General features: G+C 38.2%; 3 protein-coding genes across 3 annotated transcripts; 2 read left to right on the top strand and 1 right to left on the bottom strand.

Moving 5' to 3' along the window:
- Positions 1-3,107: 3,107 nt before the first annotated feature.
- Positions 3,108-3,739, top strand: LOC116567494 (keratin-associated protein 14-like). The gene has a single exon (XM_032302562.1). The coding sequence runs from the start codon at positions 3,146-3,148 to the stop codon at positions 3,650-3,652; it is 507 nt and encodes a 168-aa protein (XP_032158453.1). The 5' UTR covers positions 3,108-3,145; the 3' UTR covers positions 3,653-3,739.
- Positions 3,740-10,617: 6,878 nt separating this feature from the next.
- LOC116567484 (keratin-associated protein 13-1-like) lies at positions 10,618-11,254 on the bottom strand. Its single transcript, XM_032302551.1, has one exon. The coding sequence runs from the start codon at positions 11,201-11,203 to the stop codon at positions 10,679-10,681; it is 525 nt and encodes a 174-aa protein (XP_032158442.1). The 5' UTR covers positions 11,204-11,254; the 3' UTR covers positions 10,618-10,678.
- A 6,390-nt stretch (positions 11,255-17,644) lies between these two features.
- LOC116567474 (keratin-associated protein 13-1-like) lies at positions 17,645-18,203 on the top strand. The gene has a single exon (XM_032302543.1). It carries the CDS (start codon positions 17,681-17,683, stop codon positions 18,191-18,193), a length of 513 nt encoding a protein of 170 aa, XP_032158434.1. The 5' UTR covers positions 17,645-17,680; the 3' UTR covers positions 18,194-18,203.
- The last annotated feature ends 657 nt before the right edge of the window (positions 18,204-18,860 follow it).

Here is an 18,860-nt window from a genome sequence, read left to right as displayed (position 1 = left end):
CTGGGTGGCTCAGTGAGTTAAGTGTCTGACTTCTGCTCAGGCTGTGTTCTCAGGTCCTGGAATAAAGTCCTATGTGGAGCTCCCTGCTCAGTCATGAATCTGCTTGTCCCTCTCTCCCTGCCTCTCTTCCCTACATACTCATGCTCTTGCTCTCTCTCAAATAAATAAAACCTGAAAAAAAAAAAAAAGCATAAAGGGTCCAATATTTGCAGGAGTACATTGAAGATTACATTGTAAAAATACTGAAGCTAAGAATCCTCGCCCTGAAGTTGACTTGCTTTTTGATAGGTCATGAATAAATTATCAAAAACTCTTCATCCGCATAAAGTTTAAGTAAACTTTTGGTAGGGTTGATGTTTTGAGAACAGAAGAATAAGGACTACACATTAAAAAAAACGGACTTTGTTCTCTTAGTTTCCTTTCATAGGGTAGGAATTTTACTACAGAAGGTAAACAAAATGAAGTAATTAGAAAAGTTGGGAGGGATTGGAAGAAGTTGGTAGAAAGCAGATAATTGGAAAAAAACATATGATATGGTTTCACTTATTTGTGGAGGACACATAGCATGGAGGACATGGGGAGTTAGAGAGGAGAAGGGAGTTCGGGGAAATTGGAAGGGGAGGTGAACCATGAGAGACTATGGACTCTGAAAAACAATCTGAGGGTTTTGAAGGGGTTGGGGGTGAGAGGTTGGGGTACCAGGTGGTGGGTATTAGAGAGGGCACGGATTGCATAGAGCACTGGGTGTGGTGCAAAAATAATGAATACTGTTATGCTGAAAATAAATAAAAAATAAATTAAAAAAAAGAAAATTGGAATAAGTCATAGTTATAATAGTTATAAATGATCTTTATAAGTTGAAATGGGGTGGATGGGAATCAGAACAGATGATAATGTGAAATAAAGAATGAATGCCTTTGGGATTCATTATAATTCATTATAATATAAATAAAGAATGAATGCCTCTGATGTGACACATGTATCAAATGACATATATATTATGCCTAGAAGACTAGTATTATAAGTATTTTTCTAACCCCTCCTATCAAGTGCATCATTGATGACCACAAGTAGAGTAGTGCATGGGTGCGGGAAATGGCTTAAAATAACCTATCAGAATGGGCAAACCTCATAAGATACCCATCTTCAAAAACCGATATGTTGTCCAAAGGAAATGAGCTGAGACTTACTCTAGAAAAAACTGAGATTGCTAGGTGGAAGTTTTAAAGGAAGATTCAGTTAAAAATCTAAAACTAGTCACTTTTGTAGATAATGAGATTTCCATCTTGAGGGGACTGGGAATACCTTGTCAGGATATTATAAATGTGATTCCAGTCTGGTAAAGGACTGGGGATAACTGCTAAACCCCCAAATTGTAAACTTTATGGGTCTGAACATTTTGAATAGACAAAATGGTTTTCAAGTATTTTCATTTATCATTCCTATCAGCTGTTTCTGTGGAAGAATATTCTATGAGTCAGATATTAAGTAATTTTTGAACATTCTTTTCTCAACAAAATGGAGGTTTTTGCACTCCAGCACTTTTGTTCAGAAGTGGAAGGGTATGCTTTAGAGTGAAAGGAATGAATCAAACAGCCCAGAAGCCATGGCAAGATGAACCTTCTCAATCAAGGTATCAATCTTCATTACCCTACTATGTAGAAGTGGAATACAAGTCATAGAACAAGAAAAAATATGACCATTATTTTAGAAATTTTGTAATACTTGTCAGAAACACCTGAAAACAATTTAAGTCAAAGTGATGTATGTTGCTTTCTGAGGCAAGGAAGAATCTCCTTAAGATGGCTGCTTTGGTCCAATACTTCAAGGCAATTACCTTATAAACTTTCTTTAGAACAAGAACATTTTCCAGGTTCTGGGGAGGTTTTTTTAGTGATAAGTACTGCCTCTGATTAGAGATAGAAATACATGGGAGATTAAGAGTCACCTAATCTCACAAAACAAACTGAGGGTTGCGGGGGGGAGGGGTTTGGGAGAAGGGGGTGGGATTATGGACATTGGGAAGGGTATGTGCTTTGGTGAGTGCTGTGAAGTGTGTAAACCTGGTGATTCACAGACCTGTACCCCTGGGGATAAAAATATATTATATGTTTATAAAAAATAAAAAATTAAAAAAAAAAAGAAATACATGGAGAATTTTTGCCATGTTTTGTCATTTTTAAAGTTTTTTCTTTTTTTTAATGATTTTATTTATTTATTTGACAGACAGAGATTACAAGTAGGCAGAGAGAGAGAGGGAGAAGCAGGCTCCCCGCTGAGCAGAGAGCCTAACATGGGGCTTAATCCCAGGACCCTGGGATCATGTCCTGAGCTGAAGGCAGAGGCTTAACCCACTGAGTCACCCAGGCGCCCCTTTAATGCTTTTTCAACATCTTAGATGAATCTCCTCTAACATTCCAGAATAATATAAAACAACTTCAATATTTAACTTATACCAAAGTAAATGCTTACACAAAAGAAAGAAAAACTGAGATCAACGCTTACCAGTCTGCATATGGTTTAAGCAGGAACATGGGAAATGAGGGAACCTCAGTTATTATTTCACTGAAGCTGTTCAAATTGAGAGCTGACTTTAAAAAAAAATCCTCCTACATCTTGCATATTATCACTGCTGCTTTCTGATGACACTGTTCATTAAGTAAACTTGCTTGGCAACAATCAATGTGTGTTTTTGTTTAAAAGAAATGACTATGAATAGATCAGTTAGTTAGCAACTTTGCTATCCAGATGGCAACAATTTCGAGACAGATTGTGAAAGGGGTATCAATTATTTTTAATTAAGCCAGCTCTCCTCATCCCAGACACTGTCTACCTCTGAAGCAGTACTTTGAGTGATCTGCTGGGTGACCTTTGGTAGAGGGAGATGACTAATAGCTTTGAAGATTCAGCACTATTACCTGAATTCCAAGGCACAAACACGACTGCACTTTCCAGTTGTAAAACCACAAACACTACATATGTTTGATTATGATGATCTTTTCAATTCAGTTAAAAGCAGAAGGTAGCCTGTTTTTATGTGTCATGTGGGTGGCACACCCGATGATAAGGGTATATAAATGCCCCAGTCTGAGAAGTGGCATTCAAGCTCAGAAGCTTCTCATTGTACAACACATCTCCTGCCACCATGTCCTACAACTGCTGCTCTGGAAACTTCTCCTCCCAGTCCCTTGGGGGATACCTGCGCTACCCAGGATCTTTTTGCGGCTCATCTTACCCCAACAACCTGTTCTGCAGCACTAACCTCCAGTCTCCTGCCACATACCAGCTGGGCTCCTCCTTCTCCAGTGGCTGTCAAGAGACCTGCTGTGAGCCCACCAGCTGCCGGACATCCTACCTGGTGTCCAGACCTTGCCAGACATCCTGCTACCCCACGAGGACCTCCACACTCTTCAGTCCCTGCCAGACAACTTATACAGGATCTCTGGGCTTTGGCTCCAGCGGCTTTCAATCTTTTGGTTGTGGCTCTCCCTCTCTGGGCTTTGGATTGGGTGGTTTCCAGTCTGCGGGCTGTGGTCCCAGTGCCTTTTCATCCCTGGGTTGTAGATCCAGCTTTTACCGTCCACTCTACTACTCTTCTAGAAGCTGCCAGTCTGCTTTCTACCAACCAACCTGTGGATCTGGCTTCTACTAATCCTATGTTGGAACATAATACCTACTATGTCTAGAAATTTACCACAATACCAGCTATGTCAAGATCCATGCTATCTATTGATGTCTGTCTGTCCTTTTCATTAGCTTACAAATTTGACTTCTATTGTGACCTTCTACGCTTTCGAAATAATTTGCATTCCAGTAATTGGAAAATACATTCATGGAAGAAAGATGTTGAAGCAACTTTCTTATAGTTATATATACAATATTGAAACATATTTCTTTTTTAAACTTTCTTACTATCTCCTAGTTATTTCTCCTAGTACATTTGTTTCAAATTTTACAAAATGGAAAAATCTAAGTTTAAATAAAAGTATGTTACGTGACATTCACGTATATGTTTTCGTGTTATTTGTTTACTCTGTGTCTTCGGGTGGCTCAGTTCATTGAACATCTAGCTCTTGATTTCAGTTCAGGTCCTGATCTCAGGGTTGTGAGATTGAACCCCATGTTGTGCTCTGTACTTAGCACAGAGTGGGCTTCTCCCTCTCCCTCTGCTCCTCCCCACTCACGCTCTCTTTCTCTGAAATATATATATATATGTGTATATATATATATATACACATATATATATATTTACTTTAAAATAAAAAAATAAAATCTTCAACTGTCTTTTTGGTTTGAAAGAAATTGTTTTATCTTTAATCTCCACTCCATACCTTCATATGATAAAACCTAGAAACATATTTTTAAGACTACAAAGCATTGTGACCTTTTGCTCTGTATGGAGTTAGAAATTTCAGTGTTTTTATATAAAATAATTATAAATTATAATGGATATTACATACACTACAGAATTTTGGAAGGAAGGCAACTCTAATAAAATATATCCTAAAGTACATGCAAAAGTGGAGTGAAGCTCTCCAGTCAGAAGTTAAACGTTAGTGAGTTAGATTTGGTGAAGTTCCACTCACCCCACTCAACTGACATAGGAAACCAAGTCTCAAGTGTTGAGTCACTATATGGTACACTTGAAACTAATGTAACACTGTGTGTTAACTATACTGGAATTAAAATAAAAAGTAAATGATAATAATGATGATAAAAAGAAATCAAGTCTCTAAATGAAATATCACACACATTCCAACATTTATTGGTAAATAGCCCCAATATAGTCAGTCCTGTAGGTTTGATGAAATCCCAACTTGCTCCTGCTCTTTGGTTGTTCAGTTAATAACACTTGTTTGAAAACAACAACAGAACAAAACTCAAGACGAGTGCAAATATTCTGTTGTTATAGCATTCAGCTAGACATCCAGGCAGCTGATGACCTGGGAATCAGTTCTCCTCCAGACATTTATCCACTAAGTCAAGGACTACACTACTAAAGGCACAGATAACTAGATTCTCACCCGCAGGGTAACCATATGGCTTGGTTCATTCTGTTTGTCTCAGCATCCTGTCTCCTCTGGTAATGGTCTTAGTTTTTGTTTTGTTTTTGTTTTTGTTTTTTTACTTTTTATTTATAATGAGTGATAATTGAATTAACATAAGTGAGATTGGTTTGGGAGACCTCCAACTTCGGTCATGCTTTTAGTTCATGGAGTATAAGATGTATGCATAGTGAGCAGTGGTTTTACCTTAACCAACGTTAAATCTGGAATAAGACAAGACTTCTCCTCTGCTTCCTTTGTTCATCCTTTTTTGAGCAAAATAGAACTGTCACTTTTCTGTCAAAGACAGTGTGCAGAGGGATCATTGAAAGACAAATTACACTCAGATACAAGGGATAGGACCGCTTACATATTTGTTGCTCTAAAGCAGCCTAAAATACTGAAAGGGTTCTTTCCAGAGGCTGCAGCATGCAATAATATACAACAAGTGACCAGTAGGTGGAGATAGTGAGGAATTTGAGAATTACCAATGGGTTGTGCATGAAGTAAGAGTAAGAAATTGAGGCTGCCACACAGCATATAAAGAATAATTTACATGCTCTTGCTGGAGTGGCTTGACCATATATTATATTGTTTAAACCTGCAACTATTTGTTTTGTCTGATCTTTCTTCTTTAAACTTTGCAAAAATTTATTTTTAGGAGCAATGAGCTAAAATGGAAGAAGTCCATCTTTAGTGAAAAAGTGAATAGGTAATTTCTGTTCCTAAAGCAAGTTGATGGTGAATATTTCATTCATACAACAATTTGTTGCCATTTACTATCTACCATGGGGGTCAGCAATGTCACAGACCACATGAAAATTCAGAGACAATTTTGCTGAAGAAGCAACAATAACCAGTTCAAAAGAAAGCAGAAGTGTTCTTTGAGTTTTTTTTTTTTTTCTGTGTACCTATGTGTGTATTTACTTATTTTGTATTTGTGTAAGTGAGTATGTAAGTAATCTTTATACCCAATATGCAGCCCAAACTCACGACCTGCAAATCAAGAGGTGTATGCTCTTTCAACTGAGCCAGCCCCCCGAAAGTAGTTTTTTTTAGATTGTGATGAAAGAAAAACTCCCTAAGGAAGCCATTTTAGACTTCTTTCTAAGTCAGCATGACTGTATATAAACTTTGTTCAAACCGGAAGTCTGATTTATGGCCCACCACGCATGCATTGTGCACCTGCTTTGTGAATGAGTAGCCTAAAGGAAAACCCTCTTGTCCTTGAGATATCAATAAGTGCTTCTACTCTCCAAATTCCTTGATGTTAAAACTTAGGATTTCTACCTATATGCTCATCTACAATTTTTTTGAGCTTTTCCAAGATGTAGAAAAGCACATTATCCTATAAAGACTGTTCGTTCTCTGGAGCACTTTGTTTCTCCTGAAGATCCTCTTTCCTGGACAGCTGTCCTAATTGGGGCTCTATTTTCTTCCATATTGGAGTTCTCTTTCTGGTAAATTTACATCACCAGTTGCTTCCAAAGATGATGAATTATCATTAGCAGTTGCAAAAGATTGTTATTAGATCACTGAGATGCATACATTTTCATTGAGGTCAAATAACTATTCTAAATGATTTTCACTCACATTAAACCCTAAATTTTCCTGTACACGCAAAACAACACACACACAAAAGCAATAGCTGTGGATGTGCTCTTCTATTAGCAGCAGAGAAACTTCACTAAGGATTAGATGAAGGCAGTTTTAGGTCCATATTGTCAAAGGCTTACGTAGAAAATGAACTAATTCTAATAACGATTTGATTTCTTCATCCATTTGAATCTGCCACCTCAAAATATGCCTCCTTGTCCTGGTCATTATTTTAATCTGGGTATTTTAAAGAAAACACAGGCACAGAAGAAAATCTGAAAATTGAGTAGAAGTTATCCTTTTATAAGAGACATTTATATTCATCGCTTCTCGGCCTTTTGGCCAAGATCAAGTGAAGAGACATTTATATTCATAAAGGAAACCTCTGTTTGTAAGAGTGCCTCTGCCCCACCGCATGCCAGGAAAAGGGGAAGGACTCAACAGTCCAGAAATCTCAATCTGCCTAACAGCTTCAGCCTTGTTTACTGGTCTTTTCCTGGTCATCTCTATAACTGATTCTCTACCCCCAAAATCTTCCTTTGTCTTGAGCTACAGATGGTATTTGGCCATTTCAAGGGGTTACTCCCCACCTTGGAGTTATACAATAATTATTAAACTTTTGTCTGACTCCAGTTCATCTGGTTTTGAAAAATTTTTAAAAAGATTTTATTTACTTATTTAACAGACAGAGATCACAAGTAGGCAGAGAGGCAGGCAGAGAGAAGAAGGGAAGCAGGCTTCCCGCTGAGCTGAGAGCCCAATGCAGGGTTCTATCCCAGGACCCTGGGATCATGACTTGAGCCTAAGGCAGAGGCTTTAACCCACTGAGCCACCCAGGTGCCCCAGTTCGTCTGTTTTAAATCAATTTAATTATTAGACCAGCCAAAGAATCTCAATAGTAGAAGTAAAATGTTCCTCTCTCCAGCACAGTAAAAGCATCCAAGTAAAGTTCATAATGCTCTATTTGACAACGTTAATGTAAAATTATTTAAAAAGGTCAATATCAAAGATAAAATTATTGGTTGCCTTAGTAATAATAAAAAGTGTAAATCTGGAAAAGGACAACATCTTGGTAAAGACAGGTAAGATTCCTATGAAGAAGAAGTAACAGTTGTAAGTATTGCAAACAAATAACTCATAATTGCATCCAAACAAACTATAATATTCTGCTAATGAAAGAGGAAGTTGTAGTTTTAAAGTTTTAAAAGCCTTCATGAATATCCACAGTAGGTTAGTTTGGTAATCAATGCTTTTCTTTACCTCATAAATTACATCTGTTGTATTATTATCCTTGTGCCTTTGTGTTGCTGGTTTTTAGGCTGTTAGTATACTGTTTTATATAACAAAGCACACAGAAGAGATTTTCTTCTCTTTCTTGATTGGGCTACTACTCTGCCATGCTAGATTCTAAATCTTCCCTTCCCCACCCCCAAACACACCTACGGTACTTCTGTGCAAACAGTACTCCTTTGCTCTACTCAAGGACTTTCCCATGATTTTACTCAGATTACTTCCACTCCCTCAACCCGACACACCAAGATGGGACTGCCGTTTACAGTTCTTGGGAGATATGGCAAGATTTTGGCAATTCTATAGTTTCTCTTTTTTAATTTTCATAGAAAAGCTTCTAGGAACAGCAGTGCTAATGTTGGGGAACTTGAAAAAAAATTAAGAAATATGGCAAGTTACATAAGAATCATCTTAATCTTTTATTTATTTTCTTTTTCAATTAAAAAAAAGATTTTATTTATTTGACACACACAGAGAGACATAAACAGAGAGTAGTAGAAGGAGAGGAAGAAGCAGACATCCCCTGAGCAGGGAACCCAATGATCTATGCCAGGACTCTGAGATCATGACCTGAGCTGGAGGCAGATGTTAATGACTGAGCCACCCAGGCACCCCATTTTTAAAAGTTTAAACAAGAAGTTGATCATCTCTAATTGCTGGTATTGAACTTGAATATACCAAGTGAGGTGTGAGAATGCTTTTTTTTTTAAGTTATTTTTGTTCATGGTGTTAGTATTAAAGAAAGTAACATTGTGATGTGACACTAATAATAATAATTAAAGTGAGGAATATAGGATTTGTCACAGCACTCAGGATTTCCAGGGATCTTTTCCTGAGAGGTAGTCATATATTTTTCTCTCAGTCTTTTATTATTATAGTTAATACAAATATTTTCAAATAAAATTAGCTCACCCTTTCTTCACGCATTTCTCCTAAATGTTAAATTTGTTTTCATTTCTACTCTTTATTCTGGGTACTCTTCATGATGCTAATGAAACAAGATCCCGTAGGAGTTGAAGCCTATTCATATGAAGGAATTTCTGTAGTACCAGGGGTACTCAGCTACTCTTTGGTTAAACAAAGAATTGCATATTAAAACAAAACAAAACAGAAAGAACAATAAAAGATCAATTCAAGAGGTCAGATTCTACAAGATCTTTGATTTATAAACTTTGGCAAGCTTCTAATCCTTCTGAGTTTTTATTCCCTTATGTCTGGAAAGGTCTATAGGACACAATGTTTATCTTTCTCACAGGGATGTTTGAGGATTAAATGGAAGTGGTATATCTGATACCTGTTGTGCCCCTCCTTTATATGCTCATTCTCTCTGCGGATGCCCGGCACAGCTATAGTGAACAATTTCATCCAGACTCCAACTCTCTTTGCACAGAGTTTCTCCACACAAACACAGCATTTCCTTCACTTCTCTCCCTGAGCTTCTCTGAGATCACAGCCAGGAAAACAAATGGAACCCATGTGAATCCTCCTTTGTATACTGAATGTTCCAGGAAATTAACATACATCTGGCTACAACACTGAACCAATGAGAGGTGGAGCTGATGGATAAATGCTTCTGCCTGTTGATCAGATCCTGGGGTAAATAATTCTGAGAGTCATTCTAGAAGTCCCTAAAAAAGGCCAAGAAAGATTATGTTCCCAGTGCCCACTGTAATATTAACTAAAAAATGTGTCCCTTTATGAGATTTTCCTCCCTGATTCTTTAACCTTCCATTATCTCCCAAACCTGCTCCCTGGGATCCTTAGACCAAGGAAACCACTTGCACCCAAGTTCTTGATTTTAGCTCTATTTTGGAGAGACAGTGATTGAGGCTAATATTAATAAGCATAAATGTTTGTTCAACACTGCTCATGTGTGTTGCTCTTTGCTTGAAAGGCTGAACCTTGGAGAAGCATCAGGAGGTTATTCACACTTCCTTAACCTTTCTTAGGTAGGTACTCCCTACCTAAGATTTTGAAACTCATATACGTTTATACATAAGGGTCAGGAACACACCACTTGTGGTAGGCAGGGATAGTGGCACTTAGACTAACCAACAAAGAGCATACATACCATCTATCCTGGGAGCTAAGGCTCATCTTTTCTCTGCTGAAAATCCACTCAGATGCTAGACTCTGAAGTACGTGTCTATTGATGTATAACTTTACCTTATAAATTATATCATATTCTTGTTGTCTGCATTTCTAGTTTATGTACCAATTTGTTTTCCTTTATCAGCAAAATTCATGACCTTTATTCTCAGCTGTGTCACTGACGTTGAGACATGCAAAATACGGACCTTCAGGAAATGAATACTCCCCAACAAGAAACATAAAGAATGTCAACAGATATTTCTTCAAATCTATCATATTGTGTGTCCAAACCCAGTCCCAGAGTTGTATTGATCTTTACAAAAATCTCCCAAATCCATGAAGCACAAAACTACAGGCAAATAATAATAATAATAAAAAGAAGATCAAAAATATATTTGAGTGCCAGCTTATGAAAATTTATTAGATTAAAATGTTAATTTTTAATTACTTTTCAATGAAAATCCAATAGCATATATTCCATCAATTGTACAGAATTTAGTTCATTTGAGATTATTCATTAAGTTCAGTTGTCCAAAGTTCAGTTCTACAAGAAACTTATGATTTAGGAATAGAATAATAGTAGTAAATGGTGGAGTTGAAAATGATGGCTGTATAAGTAGAGACTTTGATTTCAATACTCAAACGCATCTGGACCCTCAAAAAGTTGCTCTATAAAAGCCAGATCCACAGAGTGGCCTGTAACACAATGACTGGTAGCTCCTAGAGGTGAAGTAGGTTGGGTGGCAGAATCTGGATCCATAGCCTAGAGAAGGGAAGCCACAGATTCTAAAACCCAGGGGTCTAAAGCCCTGGGATCCACAACCCAGTGAGTAGCAGCTTCTGGATCCATAGCCCAGGGAACGGTAGCTGCTGGACCCAATGCCCACAGACCCGGGGCAAGCAGTCCAGCAGGGACTACAGAGCGAGGAGGTCCTCGGGCGGTAGCAGAATGTCTGGCAAGGTCTGGACACCACGCAGGATGTCTGGCATCTGGTGGGCTCATAGCAGGTCTCCTGACAGCCACTGGAGGGGGAGGAGCCCAGCTGGCAGGTGCTAGGAGAGCAGAGGTCAGTGCGGTAGACCAGGTTGCTGGGGTAAGAGCCACAGGAGGATCCTGGGTAGCTCAGGTAGCCTCCAAGGGAGCGGGAGGAGAAGGTTCCAGAGCAGCAGCTGTAGGACATGTTGGCAGGAGATGTGGGTTCAGCTGAGTGACGGTGAGGAGATTCTGTGTTTGAATTTCATCTCTGGACTGGGGTGTTTATATACTCTCAGCCACAGGTGTGGCACACTACAGAATCATGGTTCCTATGTTAGATCTGCTCTTTTGCATATGTGTAACTCAATAATATCCTTTGTAATTGCAGTTGAATAGTTTCCTACATTTGGATTTATGGGTGCTATAATTTTGGTGTTACAGTCAAAGCCAATGAACTGCTCCTATGTCAGAAATGCCATGACTGTTTGACATTAATGTTCATCCCATCATGATGAGGAAACACCACAGCCAGGAGAGCTTTTCCTTGGGCTTACGTTATCTGCAACGGCGTCCTGTGTATCAACATCTTTCCGCCTGGATGGAGACTTCCTGGAATGATCCAACTTGTCACCATACTCTACAAGCTCCAAAATTATGTGCTGGTGATTTGTTATGGCTACAATAGAGAAAGAATGCATCAAGTAGTGGTTACCCAGTGTGTCTCTTATCCAGTGAAGAGAGAAAAAAAATAGATAAAACAAAGAGAGAAATAGCTAGACACTGACAGACACCTGGCCACATATCTAAAGAAAAGGTGACAACACAAGGGCTCAGCTGAAGCAATCCCAAAGAAGGTCAATGTAGACCCATTTCTAGGCAGTCAAGAGGAAAACACTAGTGTGCTGACGGCAGGGGATAGCTGAAAGAGAATAGCGGAAACAGAGTTTTCAGCCTTTTTTCTGGTGTAATCCTAAATGATGATCTGTTCCATCCCAATGTCTTTAGAATTAGAACCTTTCAAATTTATTATTTTTTTTAAAGATTTTATTTGTTTATTTGACAGAGAGAGACAGAGAGGTCACAAGTAGGCAGAGAGGCAGGCAGAGAGAGAGAGGGAGAAGCAGGTCCCCGTCAAGGAGAGAGCCCGATGTGGGGCTCGATCCCAGGACCCTGGGATCATGACCTGGGCGGAAGGCAGACACTTAACCCACTGAGCCACCCAGGTGCCCCCTCAAATTTAGTATTTTTATGAAGAGTGATGTATTATCCATTTTATCATCTACATTTATAAATATCCAGGGCTTCTAACATTTTAGAAAGTTTTAGTTTTTCACTACTCGGGTTTCGAATGATTTTCTGGCAATTCCACAACCTGGTACCACACTTCATTTTCCTACCTAAATGTTTCTTTTCCAGGTCTCTTTTCCTCTGGGGGTACATGAATCTGTTTCTCTTTCTCTCCTTTTTCTCTATCTGTCCCCCTACCATTTTTCATTCTTGTTTTTTTCTGTGTTTAAATTTGGTTTTCTCCATTTTTCTTGTTTCCTCCTCCTCCTCCTCCTCCTCCTCCTCCTCCTCCTCCTCCTCCTCCTCCTCCTTTTTCTTCTTCTTCTTCGCCATTGCTTAACTACAGATTCCATTTTTTTTAAATGTTGATAATTTATCATATTCTTACAGTGTAACCAGCTGCTTTCTAAGTTCAATGTTAAAATAAAATCAGTGAAAAAACAAATAAAATAAGGGTGCCAGGGTTGCTCAGTCGGTTAAGCACCTGACTCTTGGTTTGGGCTTAGATCATGATCTCAGGGTCATGGGATCAAGCCCCATGTCAAGCTTCACCCTAGGTATGGTGGCTGCTTAAGATTTTCTCTCTCTCTCTCCCCTTTGCACCACCCGCTCTCTCTAAAAGTTAACTAATTACTTGATTAAAATCAGCTAAATAATATTCTAGGCCTGGGAGAATGTACTATTATGGTTGATGGCAAAATTTTATTTTACCAATAAAACCATAATAAACTCATAACAATAATGTTGAAAGTATTGAATTCTTTCAATAAAATTTATAGCAGTTTTAAAAGAAACATTGTAGACTTTCTAGAAGGAAGAGAACTGAGAAAAGATGTAAATGAACCCAATTCAAATACCTACTTTGTGAGTCCTTGATTTTCTGTTCATCAAAATCAGAATTTCTCCTTGCTTTTTGCCTGGCTCAGCAAGTAGGTAAAGGGTCCTATTGATACAATACTGTGGATGTTATGATTTCCCCAGGTTTTCTGTTTTCAAACACAATTCCTTAAAATAAATTTGGTCAGAGAGTACAAGATCTCAGTCATGTAGGATGAATAAATTCTGGGGTTCCAATATACAATATGGTAGTTGCAGTTAGTAAAACTACTAATACCACTTTTATATACTTAAAATTTGCTAAGAAAGGTGTTCTTAAGTGTTTTAACCACCCATGCAAAAATTATAACCATGTGAAATGGTGAATATTTTATTAGTTTGATTTTGATAATCATTTCATGATGTACACTTATGTCTAAACATCACATTGTATACCTTAAATACATATAAGCTGTCATTTATACTTTAATAAAGCTGGAAAAAACAAAATAATATTGAAGGTAAAACTTATGGGTTAAAAGAGGAGCATAGGTTTATGAGGTAAACCATGAAGTTTAGTGAATTTGTTTTCAATTACCCTAGGTGCCTCGTATAAGGATCATTCTCTGACAAGAGGTATTTTTCTCTTCTCTTTACCTCTAAATTTCTGAAGCTTCATCCGCATTAAGTTAGTATTAATTTCAAAAAGATTTGTTAATTCCCCACCTGTAGACTAATTCATTAACCTTAGACCCAGTGAATATATTGTTTGTTCTATATAGCATAGAGCTCCACCATTTTTTGAACTGATTTATTTCTCAACAACTAAAATTGAGATATTTCACATAGAATTGATCACTCTGGGCTGTGCACCCAGTGACATCTAGTCTTTTTTCTTTTTTTCTTTAAGATTTTATTTATTTATTTGACAGACAGAGATCACAAATAGGCAGAGAGGCAGACAGAGAGCCGGGGGGGAAGCAAGTCACCACCGAGCAGAGAGCCCAATTTGGGGCTCGATCCTAGGACCCTGGGATCATGACCTGAGCTGAAGGCAGAAGTTTTAACCCATTGAGCCACCCAGGTGCCTGACATCTAGTCTTGTTATTGCAAAGTCCCATCACTAGGCTATGAACAAAATTGTTTTGATATTTGAGTCATGTTTCCAACAGAATCTCATCCACAGTTGAAAGTTGCAACTTTGGGCACCCACCTGCTGCTGTTCTTCAAATTGCATAACAGGCTGGAGATCTTACTTTTACTAATTATCTAGGTTAGACATCCAATAAGCAAAAGCTAATACTTTTAAGTTAAAGATTCTAATACTATGTATTATTATTTATAGTGACAAAACGTGTTATTATCCAACATAGATTAAAGACTTTTGAATTCTGTATTCTTGAAAATATATTTGTTGTACAAAGATATCATGGCTGCTTTTCTTAAATGCGCTACATGAAATTTTAAAGCACATTTCTCTCTGTAATATATTCTTGGTATTTCTCCCTAGGGATCATTTCATTTAAATTTTATAAGGTGGAGAAACACTGAAGATTTCTCAATAAACATATCAGTGAGGTATCCGAGTATGTATCTTTTTTTCCTATAAATTATCCAGAAACAATGGTTGAGAACATGAGTTCAGATGGACGTTATTTATTTTGGAGGGGATACCAGTAATTACATGCAGGGGAATGGGGAAATATGGCAGACAATGGAAGGAAAGCAATGCAGGGTGCATTACTAAGCCAGACACCACTGCAAACAACTGAAACCCAATCCTAATGGAGAATTCCCCACACAGGGTGCAGCAAGCCCTTGTGGAATGAAAAAGTCCTTGGGCAGAATTTTATAGATACTCTCCAGTAATCAGTACACTTCGGAGTTTACGGATGATTACCCAGGGATGTAGGCTGGGTGTGACAGCTTCTGTTGGGAATGAGGTATTACTAGAAAAGCAGAGATACAATAAATAGGGAAAGGAATAAGATAAGATTTGGAAGTATAAATGGGAAAAGAAAAGCAGAAAGTTGTGAAGTCACATGGTGAATTCAGGTCATATTGTGACACAAGGTAAAGCATATAAGGTATGGAATAGGAGACAGGTTTGGAAAGAAAGGCTGAAGACCCACAACTGTGGCATTTGAGTTTCCTGAAATTTGGAAGGTGTCATCTATTACCAGTGAAACTACTACAACAGGACTTTTCAATGGCTACGTCCACTGTGGCTCCTCACTTAATTTGAATCATTCCCTTGTATTTTTAAAATAAGTACATCTTTCAAATTTATGTAAAACTAACAAGTTAACATTACTTAAAACAGTGAACCCTTCTGCTCAGTGAGAATAGAAACTCCAGTGAAAATACATCATCATCATCACCTCTGTTTGGAGACTTCAGAGAAATACCGAAGTATTTCAGAGTCCCGAAGGTACTATATGGGCCAGAACTTACGTCAAAAGAAATAAGCTTCCATCTGGAGTTGCTATTCTCTTAAAATTACATGTTGATTTTGAAAGTAGTGACCGAGAAGCTAAGAGAATTCCATAAACTCAGTGGGCTTAAGAAATAAAATTGGAATTCAGCAACTATCAGAGTTGAGATCATGGCAAATATCCCAGACCTTAGAGAGCCAATTCCTAGAAGTAAAATTGAAGTGCTAATAAGCAGCTTTTCATAAGGACTGAAGCCCAGTTTTGAATTATCTCAATCCCTGATTGGATTAAAGTGATCTAGGATGCTGGTGACCTTATCTTAGCAGCCTGCCTGAAACATAAGTAAATTCTTTCTGGAGGAAAGTAAATCATTCTAAGATGTGTGTGTGTGTGTGTTTCATATATATTTCTACTACTCTCAAAATATAGTAGGAATATGAGAAAAAAAAAAAGATTGAAACAAAAGAGAACACCAGAAAATAAAATCTGAAATACATGGTCCATGTGCCAAAATCAGACATTAAAATACCTTTGTGAAGAATTTAACCTATTAGGAAATAAGAAGATATTATCAAGGAATAATTATATTTAAAGAAATGAAAATATGTTTGAGAATTTTGACAGAAAACTGAAAGCGATGCAACAGAACCTCATCAAAATTTTGGAAATTAACAATATACTAACTGATCCATAAAATTTAATTGATGTACTTTTTTCAGGAGATGAAACAGAGTTGAACAGACAATTAATGAATTGGGGGATGGAATAGGAAGAAATTCCCAACGTTAAGCATAAAGAGATTAAAAGAATGAAAACAAAGAAAAGAGTATAAAAGGCATATGTAACATTATTTAATAGTGTATTTTGCTTATAGTTAGAATTTCAGAAAAGGGGAGATGAGAATGAGATAGAAACAACATTTGAAGAGACTATGGTTAAAAATTTACCCAAATTGATGAAAGGCATGAGTAGAGTTGGTTTGACACCAAGATGGAATGAAAGGCACAAGGATTTACCCAGGAAATGTCTGTGAGAGAAGAGTTGGAGGAGAGGGTGAAGAAGGCTAGGAGAGCTGTTAGACTGGGTAAAATAATCTGACCACAGTGCCTGAGGCAGCCACACAGACTAGTCCTAACTCCCTGGGGCCATTGGTGAATCCTCAGTCATTGGCTATCAGAGAAGTTCCAGGTGTCCCAGTTGGCTATCAGAGAAGTTTCATGTGTCCCAGGACAGAATTTATCTAATGTCTCTGCCTCACATGGCGTCCCTGGTCAACTCAACCTCCTCCAGTTGAAGATCTGAGAAGGGAAGTCTCAGAGTTGATATGCAGATATCAGAGAATCTGTTAAGATTACAGGCCTCATATCAAACACACTGAACCTAAAACCCAATTATTTCCTTCCCTTCTTTCTATATTGTTTAGCTTTTTGGTTCTCTTCCTAAGGCCCTGATTGATCTCTACTTCTGACTCTGTCTTGATTCTGTCCTTCACTGTAAGCACGTCTCCAAATAAATGTCCAGGTTACTCTCTGGCTTTAACCATCAATGATATGTATCAGCTGACATTTTTGCCCCTTTCCATTGCATCTGGGACATACTATGTAATAGAATGTGGATATAGTTGGACAATAATTTTGGAAAATGAGAAAACATGGTGACAGGTAAGGTCAGTATTTAGTCTGTTCCTACTAAAGCCAAAATCATACATCTGATCAATTGACAAAGCAGAAAAATAGTTATATTTCATTTCTTGCCATTTGAGAAAAGTATGTGCCCCATTATTGCTAGGAATAAAATACATGAAGGTTATGGCAAGAGGAAAGGAAGGGCTTTCCTGGCTGAGATGTACATTAATATCAAACAGTCACAGCATTTTTTACATAGGAGCTGTTCACTAGCTTTGGCTGTAACACCAAAATTATAGCACCCATAAATACAAGATATGGAAACTCTTTAGCTGTAATTACAGAGATTACTGAGTTACACATATGCAAATGAGGGTGTACAAATGTGTAAAGAATGACCATGACCATGTAGGTTACCACACCTGTGGCTGAGAGTATATAAACACCCCAGTCCAGAGATGAAATTCAAAGACAGAATCTCCTCACCATCACTCAGCTGAACCCACATCTCCTGCCAACATGTCCTACAGCTGCTGCTCTGGAACCTTCTCCTCCCGCTCCCTTGGAGGCTACCTGCGCTACCCAGGATCCTCCTGTGGCTCTTACCCCAGCAACCTGGTCTACCGCACTGACCTCTGCTCTCCTAGCACCTGCCAGCTGGGCTCCTCCCCCTCCAGTGGCTGTCAGGAGACCTGCTATGAGCCCACCAGATGCCAGACATCCTGCGTGGTGTCCAGACCTTGCCAGACATTCTGCTACCGCCCGAGGACCTCCTCGCTCTGTAGTCCCTGCTGGACTGCTTACCCCGGGTCTGTGGGCATTGGGTCCAGCAGCTACCGTTCCCTGGGCTATGGATCCAGAAGCTGCTACTCACTGGGTTGTGGATCCCAGGGCTTCAGACCCCAGGGATTTAGAGTCAATGCCTTCCCTTCCTTGAGCTATGGATCCAGTTTCTGTCACCCAAGTTATTTTCCTTCTAGGAGTTTCCATTCATCTTGTTACTGGCCAGACTGTAGATCAGGCTTCTATTGATTAGCATGTTGAAGAGCGAAATCCATTTGGGAAATGCATATTCTGTCCTGAGATTACCTACTGTCTTAATTTCTTCCATTAAAATGTATCTAATATTCCCTAATCACCAGTAGCTTTGGCTAGTAACTTTACCTCACCAGCCCTCAACACTGGCTGATAGAGCTCTGTTAAACTATGATTAATGAGTAATTCAAATTGTATTGTTGATAGAAGATATGGTTTGCATTGCATTTCTCCCCAAAATAGATGGAAAATCAAATTATTTTATTTTAATAAAATCTTTATTCTGCTACCCAAATATGTTGTTAATATTTTTATTTATTAGTAGTGTGTCAACTAGGATTTGTGTTATCAACGCTTTTGTTAATGGGCTTTGGAAAGCTCAGGTTTTAACAGCCATGCACTAATTTTTGTTGGGTTTGAGTATTTCCTCCTATTTAAGCAGTTCCTTGGATGCCTACATTTTCGAGGAATAGCCTTTTTCTCAATGACATTCCAGGGTTTTGAGTATCTTATTCACACAGTGAATATAAACTATGCATACAAAGACATAATAAAGACATTATGGATCAGAGCAATTTGAGGAGTGTAAGAACAAAGTTCAGACTTACATGCTGAGGTCTATACATGCAGGTTATTCAAATGGAAGACAGGTGTGTGGGTGTAA

Source organism: Mustela erminea, chromosome 1, assembly GCF_009829155.1.
Source record: "Mustela erminea isolate mMusErm1 chromosome 1, mMusErm1.Pri, whole genome shotgun sequence".
Taxonomy (NCBI): domain Eukaryota; kingdom Metazoa; phylum Chordata; class Mammalia; order Carnivora; family Mustelidae; genus Mustela; species Mustela erminea.
The sequence above is the reverse complement of the archived record's forward strand: the minus strand, read 5'-3'. Positions and strand labels throughout refer to the sequence as shown.

Excerpts from the sequence above, each read along its gene's own strand:
- LOC116567474 (XM_032302543.1), top strand. The coding sequence starts at position 17,681 with ATGTCCTACAGCTGCTGCTCTGGAACCTTCTCCTCCCGCTCCCTTGGA.
- LOC116567494 (XM_032302562.1), top strand. The coding sequence starts at position 3,146 with ATGTCCTACAACTGCTGCTCTGGAAACTTCTCCTCCCAGTCCCTTGGG.
- LOC116567484 (XM_032302551.1), bottom strand. The coding sequence starts at position 11,203 with ATGTCCTACAGCTGCTGCTCTGGAACCTTCTCCTCCCGCTCCCTTGGA.